A 16,476-nucleotide genomic window follows, 5' to 3' on the forward strand; every position below is an offset into this window, starting at 1 on the left:
GTTTACCTGTGTCTGTGTCTCTCTCTCTCTCCCTCTCTCTCTCCTTGTCAATTCTATATGCCAATTTTTCTTGTTTCTGCCGTTGCGTAGCATGTTGTAACAACGTGGAATTAGCAGAATAGGCTATTGTATTGTTTAACTCACACCTGTTGCTCTCAATGTAATTTAGCTGATAAAAGGAGACTAATAAAAGCTAATAAAAGCCTCACGCGTGCGTTTCACTGTCAAGGGGGGCGATATAGCGTGTATGTAATTACATTACAAATACTGACTTGAGCCCCACCACTATATGGGTTAGCCCTACCATAGATTACCCAACAAAAATACTCTGGCGCCGCCACTGATCGCGAGGAAACTGGCTTCCAAGCCAATATTTCAAGGATGCTACGTCATCGAGTGCCGCCGAAGGACTGTCCCAATCTCCAGCATACTTGGAATTCCACCGAGGCCGCGTCCTTGGTTTGGGGGTAATTTCGAGGCTGCACATGAGTAGACTTCGCGTCCTTCAAATCCCCACAATGCTTTGCGCACGGACCAATTTCCCCAAATCTGTGGCGGAAAATGTAAGGCGGGGCCTCTCATATGACGCACACCTGCACACTTGCTAGCCTGTTCCACTCTTCGTTTTCCGAATGCCAGGAAGGATTCTTGCCTAGCTTCTGAAGGAAGTGACTCGGAAGACATGTGCTACCAAGCCAGCATCCTCGCGATTGAGAAACACCCAGTGTCGTGAAAAAACCCCCAAAAGACCCGCCGAAGGGGTCTTTGGGGCTTAACAGGTTGACAACATTGAACGTAATCTTAAAAATGCGGACCCCTTCGCTGCCAACCATAGCAGCTAAAATACCATGACATTTTTGGTTGCAGGTTTTATTGGAGTAGGTTACTGATTTTGGGGACATTTCTCCACAGTTTGGTTGGTTAACAGAAAAGACCAACCAATCACCATAACCTATCACCATAACTGCTCATATAGAAGTTGTTACCCGGCATTGACAGAGTGGAGTTCTCCCTGGAAAAGCTTGAGGACAAAGGCCAGAAGGTCACTGTGGAACTGTAACAGTGTTGGAAGGGCAGGTCCAGGGAGTGGGTGACAAGAGACCCCAGTGGACAGGCAATAACTGAAACAAAAAACATATAGAAAATCAGTAAATAGAAGATTATTGTATATTACATTTTAAATAAATGTCAAAAATGCTTGGGAAATAATATATCTTATAATGTAGAGAAGGCAATTATCTTTAAATCTCCTGTTTAAGAGGTGTACCTGATGGCAGTCTCTAGAAAAGGCCACAGGCCCGTCTTACACCGAGGACACTGCAACACCTGGGAGAAATATTTTCTCACTTTGCAGTGAGCCATCCAGGGAGGGTTGGTAATGAGCAGGTTGTACATGACATGCCTCAAATTCCTCAGGTAGAAAGATGTGGCGTGACCCTGTGACATAATAAAACAGACAACAAATAAAGTTTGACAAAAAAACAAAAAAAAAAACATCTTACAAATGTCAAGAAATTAAGTAAACAGGTGATGCTTTTGTGCAGCCCCTGAGGCTCTTGCAGCAGCTGGTGGGAATGTGTGCATTCTGGATGTTCTGGTCCTACCTGCTGTGCATATCCTAAGAGGGAGACCAGGTATGGGGCTGGTGGCACTAGGCCAGGGAACACATCACTTCTAACCGAGTTCAAGGCTTCAATGAAGAGGCCGCACTCTATCATACTACCAACATTGCTGGAGTCTGTTTCTGTAGCCTGGAAGAATAAAATAACTTTGATGAAACATAAAAGGTATATGGAAAGTAGGAGAAAAACATTGTACTCAAAGAGACGGATGGCAGAAAGAGGAGGGCAGAAGGGTAATGGAAATCGGAAGTGAATGGCCATCATAAGTTCCTGGAGGTCATTTCTGACTGTCTGTTTCTGGCAAATAGCATATGCATTCAGAGAAAACAGAATGGAAACACGAGCACTTATAATAGCAATCTGATGGAGATCCACTTGGGTAAGGTGTGGACAGGACAGTTGAGACTATTGTTAATAGGCCTGCCAATCAAAATTCTCACATCAGCTGACAGTGGTGGTTAAATCGGTGACCTGAGTATGATGCGCCCTTGCTCTACATGTCACTTGCCATTGAAATATATGACATAAAGGAAATTGAATGACCTGATCTCCTTGATGAAACGAATAGTTATTTTAGAGATGTATGGTAGTAATCGTGGAGGGGATGGCAGGTGGGTATGTACGCGTGTCTACCTGGGTCTGCGGACTGTGTGGGTCATGGTAACCCAGAAATTCGAGGAAGCACATTCTCGGCCGGCCCTGTAGCAAAAACACCCCATAAACAATGTCAAATACACAGGGAAAACAAAGGTCATTTAGAAGCTTATTAAATGATGACTAGAAACTCAGCTTCAGTCCTTCTTTGCAATATGCTTTCACACAAACAAACACATGCACACCTCCTGTTTGATGACATAATCCCTGAGCTCACTCTCCAGTTTTGAGAAGTCAACATCAACCACACTCTCTGTCTTCGTCTTCTTAGCTGGGTGATCATCCGTTAGATCACATTTGATATCCACTAAATTGCTCTGCCAAAGAAACAGAATTACAGCTCTTTAAAACGTTTTCGGGCAAATATTCTGACAATGAGAATAACGTTGTGAACCCAGAGAGTCAATATCTGTTACATAAATGAGTTTGGCTTACCCCAAATAGATGCTGGACTATGTGGCTAACAGGGTAGCAAGGAGCATTGTGGTATTCTGAGGCCTCTGTGATGGGTTTAGCCATGACATGAGTGACAGAGGCAGGAGAGGGAGGAGGGCAGTTGTATACTTGGGCTTTGCCTGCTTTAAGGAGCCTAGGAAAAAAAAGATTTAGTATAATACCCTGCAACATTGTGATCATATAAGGATGTGTTGTTGTAAGTAGGGATGCACGATATTGTTTTTTTGAAACAGATACCTTCCTGCTTCTCAAGACCGATACCGATACCCGATAGAAAAAATGTTACGCCACTAATTATTTTAACGCGATTAACGCATGTGTATTTTTTTTCCTCGGCCGCCCCGTAGTTTCAGAGTGCATCGAGTTTAAAATACCATCTACAAGCTGATGCTGACAGCCCCGCTCCTGCCGCCCGCTTGTGGCAGACCACACTTCCACGCTCACCGACAGGCACCGACTGGCCATCGGGAGGACCGGGAGGGTGTGTGTATGTGTGGCCCGGGTGTGTGTATGTGTGGCCCGAGCGAGCGAGAGAGACCTTACGTGCATTGTTGCTGCGCTAACGGATATAAGGAGCTGTTTAAATGAAAACAGAGGAACGAAATTTCGCCACAACTGCGCCGAGCACTTGACTTTATGCAGGAAGCCAGACAGTGGGACATTGTACGAAAAGTCAGCACACTCAGAACAGATAGTGCGCAACATGATTTCAGCGTCCAGGCAGCTCCGGTTCAAGCATATGCCTTGAGTTGCACATAGCTCCAACGCCACACACACACACACACACACACACACACACACACACACACACACACACACACACACAACACACACACACACACACACACACACACACACACACACACACACACACACACACACACACACACACACACACACACACACACACACACACACACACACACACACACACACACACACACACACACACTGTATTGTATTATTGTCTTCGTACGCTTTGCGTGCACACCTGCCTTGTATAGTCCGGTTGAATCGAACCCTGGTGCGTTTAGCCGCTTGGTGCGGTTCATTTGGGTCGGTGTGAACCCAGTCCGAGACCACTTAAGTCAGGGTTCTGCAACCTTTTTGACCAACAGAGCCATTTTGCTCCTTTTTCCAAAACATTTTTTTGTCTGGAGCCACAAAACATATTTCATAGTTTTTTATTGTTATATCAGACAAAAACTACAGTTTTTTTGCATTTATTAGGCTATTTATTACATGATATAAAACTGTTAACCTCTAATAAGAAACAAAGAACTCTTATAAGGAGAATTAAAAATAATACACAGGCCTAAGAGTTAAAGGTAGGGTAGGTAAGAATGGAGAAACCAGCTCGAGTGCGCTAGAATTTGAAAATACACAACCGGAAAAAATATGCCTCTTCCTTCAGACTTTCTTACAGAGTCCCTCCTCCAAAACACACGAACGCGCACATGACCAATGAGGGCACGAGATACATTTGTGCACAGATGGAAGGCTGACAGGCAGGTAGGCCATCCAGTTACTTTAGGGCCGAGGCAGATGATTGGTCGTGCTTTTTACAGCGCTACGGCTTCCACAGATTAATTTTTGTATGTATTTATTGTCAAAGCATTTAATATATTCATTGCTATCGGGACGTTAAGAGCATTCCATGGAATATAACAAAAAGTGTTTTCTGAAATAAATGACATACCCCATTGAATTATGACTGAAGATCGTCAGCTGTCTTCCTCTCCCTTGTTGTTCCTCGATATGTAAAGGCTGCACCACCGTTGACAACTTCTCTCTACATATCAAACATACCGGTAAACCAGCATCGTTTGCTGTGAAAGCATATAACTCTGTCCACACAGAATTAAATCCTGTGTTCCTCCGGTACCTTTCTTTGATTTATCCATAGCTCGCTCATCGAGCCGGGGCTCAGGTTATTCGCCTGCAAGAAAAGGCGCTCGCGCGGGACCGTAGTGTGACGCACCGTATATGTGACGCATATTTTAGTTGACCTAATTAAAACCGTTTTGTTTTTTATTTATGTGTCACAGTATCACCTCAAAATACAAGATACGAAACATTTTCAACCATGCAACAAAATATAAATAGTCCTACAAATACTTTTATTTTATTTCCTTCTTATTTTTGTCTAAACTCAAGGGAGCCAGAGCAGAGGGCTTAAAGGGCCGCATGCGGCCCGTGGGCCGCGGGTTACCGACCCCTGTCTTAAGTGAACTAAACAACCGGACTCTGGTCCGCTAAAATAGGTGGTCTCGGAGCCCTTGCTTGCGAACTCTGGAGCGGTTCATTGCTGGTGTGAACGCAGTCCGCACCAAAACATAGGAAGCGCAGTATTTACGTGTCACAAGAACGCGGATATCTTCAAAAATCTTTAGCGAAAGAGTCTTTCAAGACATCCGCGGTTGTTTAGTTAAAGAGTAAAGCAGAATTAAGTGTTGAACAGTGTCGTGTAAAGTACAAATTCTCCGTCAGCTACATACAAGTAAGAACACCTGTCGTCGGTGGAACGCCCCTCCTCTGCAGAACGTCTCTCATGGATAAGCAGGAAAAGAACACCGAGGAGCCCGAAGCGGAGGTATCTAGATCGGCATGAAAGTGTTCTTTTCCCCATAATGACCGCGCTGCTGCACATTATCCCGCTTATTACATGGCCACATTCTCAACAAAGTAACGACATGACTCCCAATATTAATTGAAATGCTTTTGTGGATTTAGAAAATTATTTTATTGATTTAAAAAATAGTTGTATGTATTTACATTTACATGCATCCGCTAAGAAAAATAGTCCGTTGTTACTGTTTGAACTAACGTAGCAACGGCAGTAACTTACGGTGGCCCTGAAGTGCAAGACACCACAGCATTTCACAAAACGCCGCAGCATTTCACAAAACGCCGCAGCATTTCACAAAACGCCACAGCATTTCACAAAACGCCACAGCATTTCAGAAAACGCAACAGCATTTCAGAAAACACCACAGCATTTCACATTGGACGGAAAGGGTATTCCTTAGGGAGAACACTTCTTGTTTGTGATTGGACAGAGCAGCCAGAGAAGCACTGCTGTGATTGGTTGTTTTTGCTGCCAGTCAAGAAATGACGCTTCGTGATTAGCCCAACACATCAGCCGTTAGCTGTTAGCACACACTCAGAGCTTATAGCTCCTCATATCTGTTCAGAAACTGGACAAAAGTTAAACATGTACAAACCACAGACTGTCTATGTCATGTAGAATACAGTCGCTGCTTTATTTATGTCTGTATGACGTTGTTGTGAGTGTGGACGGAGCAGCTACAGGTTAGTTTAGCCTGATGGATCCGCCCCCTCTCCAGCGTCTTGTTTGAATGACAGGAGTAAACACAGAATTAATGCTTTATTAACTCATGGTTTTTAAGGGGCTTATCTCCATGTAAATACTATGGTAGACCACCCAATATTCGCATTGCTCTAATCGCTCGTCACCGCGGCTGTCAGCTGTGTTTGCTCCTGTCAATGCTGTCATTCAAACAAGAGGCGCTGGAGAGGGGACGGGGCGTATCTCCATGTAAATCCTACAACAAAATGAACATATTTGACCGTGATTTAATTGTAATACACGTTTCAAAGTGATGCCGAAGTAACTACATACTGATAACAGTTAGTAAAAACCATGAATTAACGCTTTGACAAGTCTGCAGACAAGACGGCAGGCGAAAAGCTTTTAAAATGCGTGTTTTCTGAATCGGATTCATCAGGCTAAACTAACCTGTAGCTGCTCCGTCCACACTCACAACAACATCATACAGACATAAATAAAGCAGCGACTGTATTCGCCATGACATAGACAGTCTGTGGTTTGTACATGTTTAACTTTTGTCCAGTTTCTGAACAGATACGAGGATCTGTGAGATCTGAGTGTGTGCTAACGGCTGATGTGTTGGGACCATACGTTGTGGGACCATGGTTGGGACATATTTCGCTGTCGGGTGTTGACCAATCACGAAGCGTCATTTCTTGACTGGCAGCAAAAACAACCACTCACAGCAGTGCTTCTCTGGCTGGCTCTGTCCAATCACAAACAAGAAGTGTTCTCCCTAAAGGAATACCCTTTCCGTCCAATGTGAAATGCTGTGGTGTTTTCTGAAATGATGTGGTGTTTTCTGAAATGCTGCGGCGTTTTCTGAAATGCTGTGGTGTTTTGTGAAATGCTGTGGTGTTTTCTGAAATGCTGTGGTGTTTTCTGAAATGCTGTAGTGTTTTGTGAAATGCTGTGGTGTTTTCTGAAATGCTGTGGTGTCTTGCACTTCAGGGCCACCGTAGGAACTGCTTCGATAGCGTTTTTGAGGAGCTTCATGATTACAGATTTGAAAAAATCGTTGCTTGCTTTAAAAGTAGCACAATTCATTATCTCAAACCTTGGGAAGTATCTAGATATCCCTGCCCTAATGCCAAAGTAACTGGCAACTGAATATGTCTCGCCGTCTGACCTATGTCTGGACCGCTGCGTAAAAAGGAGGGTTTCTGCCCGTTACTTCTCTGCTGTTTTCTTGTCGCTCTTGTCTTGTCAGTTAGCTTCAGCCAAACTGTATACAGTCAACAAAGCCATGTAATAAAGTTTTTTAACGGACGTTGTCTGATTATATAATCATATGTCTGTTGATCTCCAAACTAACAGCAGCATGAGAATAACCTGCCGAAAGTGCCGATGCTCCATGGCGGAGGCTCCGCTAGAAATTGCCGGGATTTGCGTTTGTACCCCCTTAATGTCTGACCAATGGTTGAACAGCATTTCCGAGCACATGACTTGTGTTTTAAAGTTTATAGTCCGTTTGAGTTTTGCCCGTGTGAACCTTCTGAAAAATGAAACAATGTAACAAACTGTCGTCTGGTGCGCACCAGAGAGCGGACTATTAGGTGTGAATGCACCCTAACACACCATCGTAGCGATGGCGATGTTTCAGGTGACTGATCAGGTTCGAAGTATTAGGGAGCGCTGAATTTGTGAAGAACTCCCCTCTTCCTAAACCACTAATACCACAGTACTGGCAAAACGGGAGGATCCGAGTGAAAAACAAGCGCCCCTCATCCCAATCCACCCACACCGCAGTATTTTTTTCTTTTTTTTTACCCAAAAAATATATTGTATATTATCGGGGCTATTAATACTGGTATCGGGTTTATCGGGATGACGTCATAATTCCTAATATCGGACCGATAATTATCGTGCATCCCTAGTTGTAAGTTTGCGATTTCGGTGATACCTTACCGTTTGAACATGGCCCTGCGCGCGGGCTCTTGGACCTTGAGGAGGACCCTCCAGCCCTGGAAGGCCCCCCCCAGCCGCCCACTGGCCACTTTCTCCCTCCACTGCCTGACAGGGTAGAAGGAAGATGTGGCATCTGTAGAAATTGACACTTCATAGGGTCCCTCTGCGAGCCAGGAGCCATTCTTAAAACTGTCCAGCACATATTCTGGAGTCAACACCCACTTTCCTTTTGGGGGTGGGGTGTTATGAGAAGTTCAGTTAGATGATTAGTTTGGATATAATCAAGTCAGATTTAAATATTTTTTCTTCATTTAAAATGATCATGACTGACCTGCAGCACAGGCCGCCAAAAACTTCTCGCTGGACAAAACTTGAGGGATAATGAGATGGGTGCTGGCCTGTTGATAGACCTAGAAGATGATCCCAGCATCAGTGTACAGTTCACTTGAAATCATTAAAATCATTCTTCAACCACAAAATGAACCGTTACATATCAATCATTCACCCTGTGTTACCTTGCATTATACGGCACAAGTGTTCTGAAAGTTTGTAAATAAATGTTTTCATAGCTTTGATTTGTTAAATGCAGCCCCAATTCACTTTAATTGAGCAAGTCTTTTCACCCTTTTCTGATTCCTCGTTCACCCCGAAGACATGCGAGAAAAACATCTTGAAGGATTCAAAGTAACACAGGGTGAGTAATTTATCTACTAATGGTTCGTTTTGGGATGAAGTTTTCGAGTTAAAGAAGTTTGTATAATATAATATTGTGAGCATCCTGACAATTGTACATTTCACTAAATCCTAAAATGTGTAAAAAGAACTACAGTTGTACATCATTTGAATAAACTACAGTAACACGTTTATTCTCCCACAGTGTAAAGTTTAAACACATCTTCCTGACAGGAGCACATCAACAAAAAGAGGAACTGCTGTCAGCCAGAGGCACATTTGTTTTGCATGTTTACCAAGAACACAAAGACCAGCAGGAACCACAGTATTTTCCTACTTCTTGTTACACATGGCAGTAACTGGTGAAACATACAGTGACACCAGTCCCTGTACATGAATAGAGTTTAGCACTATTGTCTGATATTCATTCACTCATTTACAGTTAGTAATGTCATTTAATAAAAGCATTTCACAAGAAGTGGTTGCCGTGTAAATGCAATTAAGATAAGTTCCACACTGGAAGTTTAAGGGTGTGAATTTGTATCCGTTTGGACTTATTTATGGCCCTTTATCCAAAATAGATAATATGTCAATCACAGCTGCCTACAAAACAAAACTTACTATAACATGAAGATAAAAAAAACTCAAAAGTCAAACACAACCATATCCTACCATCATCAATCTACACATTAGGGAAACAAATGGAAATCCATCAAAAGTTGCAGGACTATTTGACAAAATATAGTAAAGCCTTGATTGAAGTTCTGTGATTTTCACTATGTATATGCGTTTCTTTTTTGACAGATTTTTACTCACTGAGCCACCTATGTATTTTCCACCCAGCTGCCGGATTCTCTGGACCAAAACTCTCTTCTTATCACGGATCTTGAGCCCAGATATCTGGAAAACGTGTTTGCAGCTTTCCATCCTGATGTTAAAAACACATACAAGACAACATGATGCACACGTGCATAACACGAATATGACAGGTTGCACTTGCAGGTAAACTCATCCCTTTCGCTTTAGAAAATAATCCTGCCATTCTTGTTTGACTGGATGATTTGGATTGGCTCCACATCAAATTCAAATACTATTGGAATAAACACGAAGGGGAGCAATTCTATAATCCAATCTACATTTAAAAAGACACTTGATTTGTTTGGAAATTGAATTTGACTAACCTAGTTAATGTATAGTTCCAGAACAGGTTAACGTTACTTGCATTCAACCAAATCAATATGGGTCTACTAAAACTTTAGGCGATATGCACTTACATAATGTTGGCTTTAACATGGCAGTCTGAGACTAAATGATCAAATATATACATGAACAATCTTTGTACATTAACTAGCACTTTATTCTCTGTTGTCATCAAAACATCTGACTGTTCGTCTACCTTTACTCATACCACCGATCATAACATGAGTCCTCCAAGTTACGCAGAGGCGCGCCAAAACCGACATCCACTAACGTGAGCAGTGTTTAGTACAAGCGTTTGGCTGCTTCTGCCACATACATGTATAACTTCGCGAACAAACATATATGACGACTTTGTTCATCAGTATTAATAACAGCTCTGCATATGTGTTAAATCGGTTAAATCCCTCAGGCTAGTTAACCCTCCCAAACGCATTTGTTGACAGCTTCACGGCATACGTATGAGAGGGGAGGCTAATCATATAGTAGTACATATTACAGGCATAAGCAACATTAAAACGACTATATATTGGAATTAAAAGAGGTAAAACACTATAGAGATTAGCTACTTTCACAGAAATGTTACCTACTGCTAGCACAATCACGTATAGTTCTGCCATTAAACAAGTATCCCCCCCCTATTTAGTTGGCTTCTTCCGTGAAGCGGAAGTTTTCATGCATCTACTTCCGGGTTGTTGTCACGGACGCTTTCTGTCCCCGGAAATAACGGCAATATTTGGATATCATACAGTACTTATTGACTATTGGTGATGGTTGATTGATCGATAATAATAACAACAACGTGATTCTGACAGAGAGCCTGCTTATGAAACCGTAGAGCTGTTTACGAAAACGGCTTAATTAACGTTCCGTGACAGCGAGATAAGCTACCATCACAGTAACCATATAAACCTAACGTTACGTGGTGGCATATTTGCTGTTTAAGTGTTTTTGGTATACTGTTTTTTTAAAAGCTACATATGGCTTTCGTAACATAAATGTGGCAGCAAATGAGGCTGTCCATATTCCTGTGTGTGATGGATTAGCATGTAAACGAGAGACAAGTAAAAGGAGCTTTTGAAAGGTAAGAAACCGTTACCCAAATGAAAGGCTACACATGCATGATGTAACACTGAACCACTATGTGTATGTGACACAGGTGCCATGTGAATCCAGCACATTTAAAAAAAAGATACAGATGACCACCTGACAAAGTTAGCAAGTACAGTGGCAATTCTTTGTTATGCTGAGACCGACTGCCTTATCTGTGACACATGGTCAAATACTACAAGTTGGTAATGTTTAAAATCCACTGATCAGCATTTAAAGTGACAGTCTGAGGTATCTCTCTAATTAAATGGTAAATGGACTGTACTTATATAGCGCTTTATCCAGTCTTTAAGACCCCTCAAAGCGCTTTACATACTACATGTCGTTCACCCATTCACACCCATTCATACAGAGCAGTGTATGTTACTCTAGGACCTAACATGCACATTCACATTCACACACGATGGCCATGCCATCGGGAGCAACTCAGGGTTAAGTATCTTCCCCAAGGATACATCGACATGTTGACTGCATGGGCTGGGATCGAACCCACAACATTCTGGTTGAAAGACGACCGCACTCCCTCGCAGCCACAGTCGCCCTAATTGATGTGTTGCTTACATCTACAAGCTATTTCTTAACACCGGGCTATAGAAGAGACAACTATTATAATATAATATCATTAAAGGAGCTTTATTTTCAGCCATGACTTGTTTTTGATAAATAGTTAACATTCATTTTGATAACTATGAAGTGTGATGATTTTCAGCTTTTCGGTCCATTGTATTATTTAAAAATAAATCACATTTTGGTTTGAAGCTGTTTAAAAAAATGACAACAATTTGAAACCCCTTATTTTAATGTGTGGTCACATAGATCTTTTTTCTGACTATGGATGAAATGAAAAGCAAGTAAAAGTCAAGAGCTCCACTCTCTCAGTCACTTGTTGCTTACACCTCTCAACTTATACAATATGTGTGATTGCACCACCAAAAATACTCAAAATACTGTTATAATATTCAAGTGTACCAAATGAGAATATAATGCATTTTAAGCCCTTGTGATAAAAGGATTTAGATGAAAAAGGTATTTGAAATATTATGCACATTAAATACCTTTGGGTTTTAGACCATTGGTTAAAAAGACAATAATTTAAGCAATTTAACTTAGGGTCTGTTATATTCACTATTTTAACTATTATCTGGAATTGTACAAACTAAATGATTGAACACTATGGGCTATAAGATTAATTGATAATATAAATAGTTGTCTGTGCATCCATATTGGACATATTCATCTTTCCAGCTTAGAATGTATTGATATAGTTAATTTGTACCTAACTGCAGTTATTAAATACAACCATTGAAACGTTCATGTTTATGTCAGTTCTCCTCCGGTAAATGAATGTTTAGTAAATGATTTAAGCTACACAATATGAGCTGCTCCAGTGTAACAATATTGTCTGGTTTTTCAATATTTGTAATTGACTCATTGCTCAGGGTACTTTAATACTGTTGAATGATGATGATTATTACAGAGAAAACAGCAATGACAAGTAATATCAGGATTAAGTCATGTATTATTCATCCCCTCAGTGTAGGCTAATCACATGGGCATTTGTTATTATATTGCTAGTTGTTTCACCGCAATTTCTGAACAGTCTTACACAACATATTTTACGAAGATATGGTGTAGAGTAGACATATTTCCCTATAGTAAAGGAAAACAATTGATCAATATATCTGAAAATGAGTAGTGCCTATTAAATTGACCAGAACTATCACTATATCAGGAGGGATGAAACTAAAGCCCATATAAGGAATTATTGTTAAAAAGAAAATCAGTCAAATGCAGTGCGATGTAGTGGGACTATGTGGTTGCACAGCAACAGTGAAGCCATGCTCCCCCCTGAGAGTACATTAGATAGTTCTCCCCAGTATTGTGATCTTAGAATATGCACCTATTTCATGTATCATGTTTCCTTTACTGCAGACTGTTAGGTAAAAGGTACGCTCTTTAAAATAGTGTTGACTTGACATGCTCTAAGTGGCTTTAAAGCGACGGCCTGGGGGACATGCTGCTAAATATTTCAGGACAAACTCATTACTGTAAATGGGCCTGTTTGTTAGCCTAGCTGGGGAAGACAGGCAGCAGCAAGATAGATAGGACAGTGATGTGTGTGTGTAAGTGTTTCCCCTGATCTAATAGCTGTGGAGTGGATGTCTGAGGCAGGCAGCGTCTCAGTGCCTGGCCCGGTTGTCCCTGTTGCAAGACTGTGAAACACACAGGGGCTCTTCCAACATCTGCTTTGTAAAGAGCTAATGACAAGACGATGGAGACCGCATGATTTAAAGTATATTACTAATGAGGCCCTGTGTGCTGCTTGGAGAATCCTAACACGCTCACTTACTGTACATGTACACACTTATGCTCAAGTTAACAGATGATATGTTGGCGGACCAGGAGGTAGACACCCAGCAGACATACATTCAGAACTCCTGTCCATCTGTGAGTCTGTCTCTGATAGGTGTGCGGTGTTGTAGACAACACACACACACACACACACACACACACACACACACACACACACACACACACACACACACACACACACACACACACACACACACACACACACACACACACACACACACACACACACACACACACACGAAGAGTATTCACAATAACATTCACCCACTTACACTGTATGGCTTAGCCCAAATAATTACAATGTTGAATATCTAATCCATGGATTTAAAATGGTATTCATTTTCAGAAATGGCTGAATAAAGACCCCTACTCAGACAGTGGCACAGAGGGAGTGTGTTGATGAGGGGAAACAGTAAGAGAGAAGAAGAAAGGGAGAAATAATAAAGGACAAGCTTAACTGGTGTGGCTGTCAGCGGAGGAAAATAATATTTGTCCAGCTGGACAGGCCTCCCTTTGTGCAGGCTAAATGAATGTTGAGCTTCCTGTCTGCCCTGTCAGGGAGAGTGGCACAGACTGTATGCAGCAGTGTAGGAGCGGAGCGGAGTGTGGGGGGGAGCTGTTTGGAGTTTGACAGGGATTATTAAAATCAGAGCAGATGACGAGGAAGGGGCGAGAGGCGGAGTGCGAGAAAGCCAAATTGACACAGACACTCTCCATTACCTTCCACTTGACTCACGTTGATGACAATGTTGATATGAGACCCAGCATTGCAACACTGGTGTGGGATTGGCTGTTAGCATGAGCGTTAAGCACCACAGAATGGGGGGGGGGGGTTGCCCACAGTTGTGGCAGAGACGTAAGATGAGTTGTTTATTTAAAGCCTCGACTGAAGAGCACCTCACCTCATTGTTTATTTATTTGGTCTATTTTTTGTGTTGCTTTGTTAACTCACTGTAGTGTCAGTAGGTGGAAATGGTTAGAGACTGAGGCTATGCATTTTGATCAGTGGTCCTCCAACGGCAAATGATTGTCTGAGGAAAGAGGAGGGGAACTGGAAGAAACCATTTTCATTGATGATAAGCTTCCTTTTGTTTCAGGTGCAATTGATTTGTGCCTCCTAATAAGACTCCTGTTGAGGAGATTTCAAATTATTATACTCCTGACTCTGTGTGCGTGTGTGTGTGTGTGTGCGTGCGTGTGTGTGTGTGTGTGTGTGTGTGTGTGTGTGTGTGTGTGTGTGTGTGTGTGTGTGTGTGTGTGTGTGTGTGTGTGTGTGTGTGTGTGTGTGTGTGTGTGTGTTCAGTTTCTTGACAGACAGCTGTGATAATACAATACTCCACATCTCTGTTATTTGGTGTCAGCCTAAATTGTTGATTTAATCCTGACACCAGTGCTGTCTTTCTCATTATTTTCTTTATGAACAGACACATGTCATGTGGAGTGTTTCTAATGTTATACAGTATGGCCGTCTCTCTTTCTCTCTCTAGTTCCCTTTCCCTGCAGAGCAGCATGGAGTGGCCGGGGGATTTCCCTGAAGACCATGCCTTTGTTGATCTGCTGGTTCCAGGGGTTTCCAGTGAGCTGGACTTTGAGCAGCTCCTAAAAGACACAGAGGAGAAACTCAATCTCAATGCCAACAGGTCAGTTAGAGAAGCAAAAGCATTGACTTAATATGCCCTCTTGATCCTTTTGAGCTACAATTAGACTATAGTGTTTTAAATGTATAGTTTTACTACACTTGACCCTTAATTACTTTTACATCTCTTTAGGAATTTACTGTTTATAATGTCAAAGCCAGATTGATATTAGGTACTGGCAAAAGAACAACAGCAAGTGGAGTGCAATATAATGTGCAATTCAGTATGTGAAAATACACTTACACAATGAAAACGTATATAAATGTTAAACAGTACCTTTGACAAAACATAGTTCCAGCTTCATGATTTTATTCCTTAGCAAAATGTTTACGTCTGTGGACCTGTTTGATTATTCTTTGAATGTTTTAAAAGCAGACTTTGTGCTGACATTAACAAGAATCAATTTAAAGAGATGAGCAACCTGCATGACCGGTAATATAGTGCCAGCAATATGAGCTGCGTCGCTAGGCAGTAACATGAAATCTAAATCAAAAGCTGAATATTTTGGACTGTTTTAATTTCTCTTTCGCTCTCTGCCAATCCATAAAAGTTAAATCATGTTGAGCTCCTGAATGAAGAGGTCTAATTTAACAAGTAAACCACGTGGGACAAAAAACGTGAATGCCCGCTATCAAAAATATTAACATTAGAAACCCCCTCATTTTATTGTCTGGTTTCCTTAGTTGGGATTAAAGGATTTTTACAAACCGTCTAACACAACTATCAGAAATCTGCTGGAGAATAAAAACACTGATTTCCTGACCCTATAAAGATGGCTAACAGGCCATTTACATGATATTAATCACAAAGACCACAAAGTGTAGGCAATGTGAAGGATTAACAATACAACATATTTGATAAAGCTGTATGTTTTTGTATATGAAATATAGAAATCAAACACAAATCTGAATACAACTGACTCTAAAATAAATAAATCACACTCCACAGCTGAAGAGCCTGCATTGGTTCATACAGTACATACAGCAGGACATAAAGAGAAATCTGGCCAGTTACAGGTAACTGTAGGTGTGCACTAACCATTCAATAGCAGTAAAGCCTTCATCTAATTTGTTCTGGTTTCATCTGTGCTTGTAAATGTTTCTGTTCCTCTAGTTGAGATGTCTTTTTTTTTTATTATTATTATTGAAAGTCATTAAGAGTCCATAATCACACTTTACAATGGTATTCCAGTGTTCCTGAAATGTGTGGTATAGACTTTAATAGCAAAAAGAAAAAGAATAATTGTTCTCAGTGGTTCAATTAAATGATATGCAATGGAATACGATACAGTTTACTCAAATTAGATTTGTTTCCTTTTGTGCACTGTTACTGAGGACTGAAGTATAGATGACTGTCTATGACCCAGACGGGAAAAGTTGGAGAGCCCAAATAGACTGCTAAAGAGAGAGACATGGGGGTGGGAGAAAAAGAGAAATCTATATTTCAGGTCTTTTATCGTTTGTGGCGTTGTGAGGCTGAGGGCAGATGATGAAGG

At 41.5% G+C, this 16,476-nt stretch overlaps 2 protein-coding genes across 3 annotated transcripts in view; one reads left to right on the plus strand and one right to left on the minus strand.

The window, feature by feature from the left end:
• Window positions 1–10,296, minus strand: part of slf1 (SMC5-SMC6 complex localization factor 1) — a 42,719-nt gene extending 32,423 nt beyond the window's left edge. Inside the window, exons 1-10 of one of the 2 annotated variants that reach the window (XM_034090190.2) lie at window positions 10,061–10,296; window positions 9,481–9,592; window positions 8,324–8,402; window positions 7,993–8,218; window positions 2,712–2,865; window positions 2,462–2,593; window positions 2,256–2,321; window positions 1,605–1,751; window positions 1,268–1,437; window positions 987–1,121 (exon numbers count right to left, since the gene is read on the minus strand). In XM_034090190.2, the coding sequence (XP_033946081.1) occupies window positions 987–1,121; window positions 1,268–1,437; window positions 1,605–1,751; window positions 2,256–2,321; window positions 2,462–2,593; window positions 2,712–2,865; window positions 7,993–8,218; window positions 8,324–8,402; window positions 9,481–9,591 (1,220 nt within the window). In that variant the 5' untranslated portion in view covers window position 9,592; window positions 10,061–10,296. Of the gene's footprint in view, window positions 1–986; window positions 1,122–1,267; window positions 1,438–1,604; window positions 1,752–2,255; window positions 2,322–2,461; window positions 2,594–2,711; window positions 2,866–7,992; window positions 8,219–8,323; window positions 8,403–9,480; window positions 9,593–9,938; window positions 10,017–10,060 lie in introns of those variants that run through there. The other variant, XM_034090189.1, reaches the window with a different exon arrangement.
• A 3,703-nt stretch (window positions 10,297–13,999) lies between these two features.
• kiaa0825 (KIAA0825 ortholog) overlaps window positions 14,000–16,476 on the plus strand; it is a 110,906-nt gene continuing 108,429 nt past the window's right edge. The window contains 2 exon segments of the mRNA XM_034091320.1: window positions 14,000–14,122; window positions 14,848–14,984. Coding sequence (XP_033947211.1) covers window positions 14,000–14,122; window positions 14,848–14,984 — 260 coding nt within the window.

Source organism: Pseudochaenichthys georgianus, chromosome 9 (genome assembly GCF_902827115.2).
Source record: "Pseudochaenichthys georgianus chromosome 9, fPseGeo1.2, whole genome shotgun sequence".
NCBI lineage: Eukaryota > Metazoa > Chordata > Actinopteri > Perciformes > Channichthyidae > Pseudochaenichthys > Pseudochaenichthys georgianus.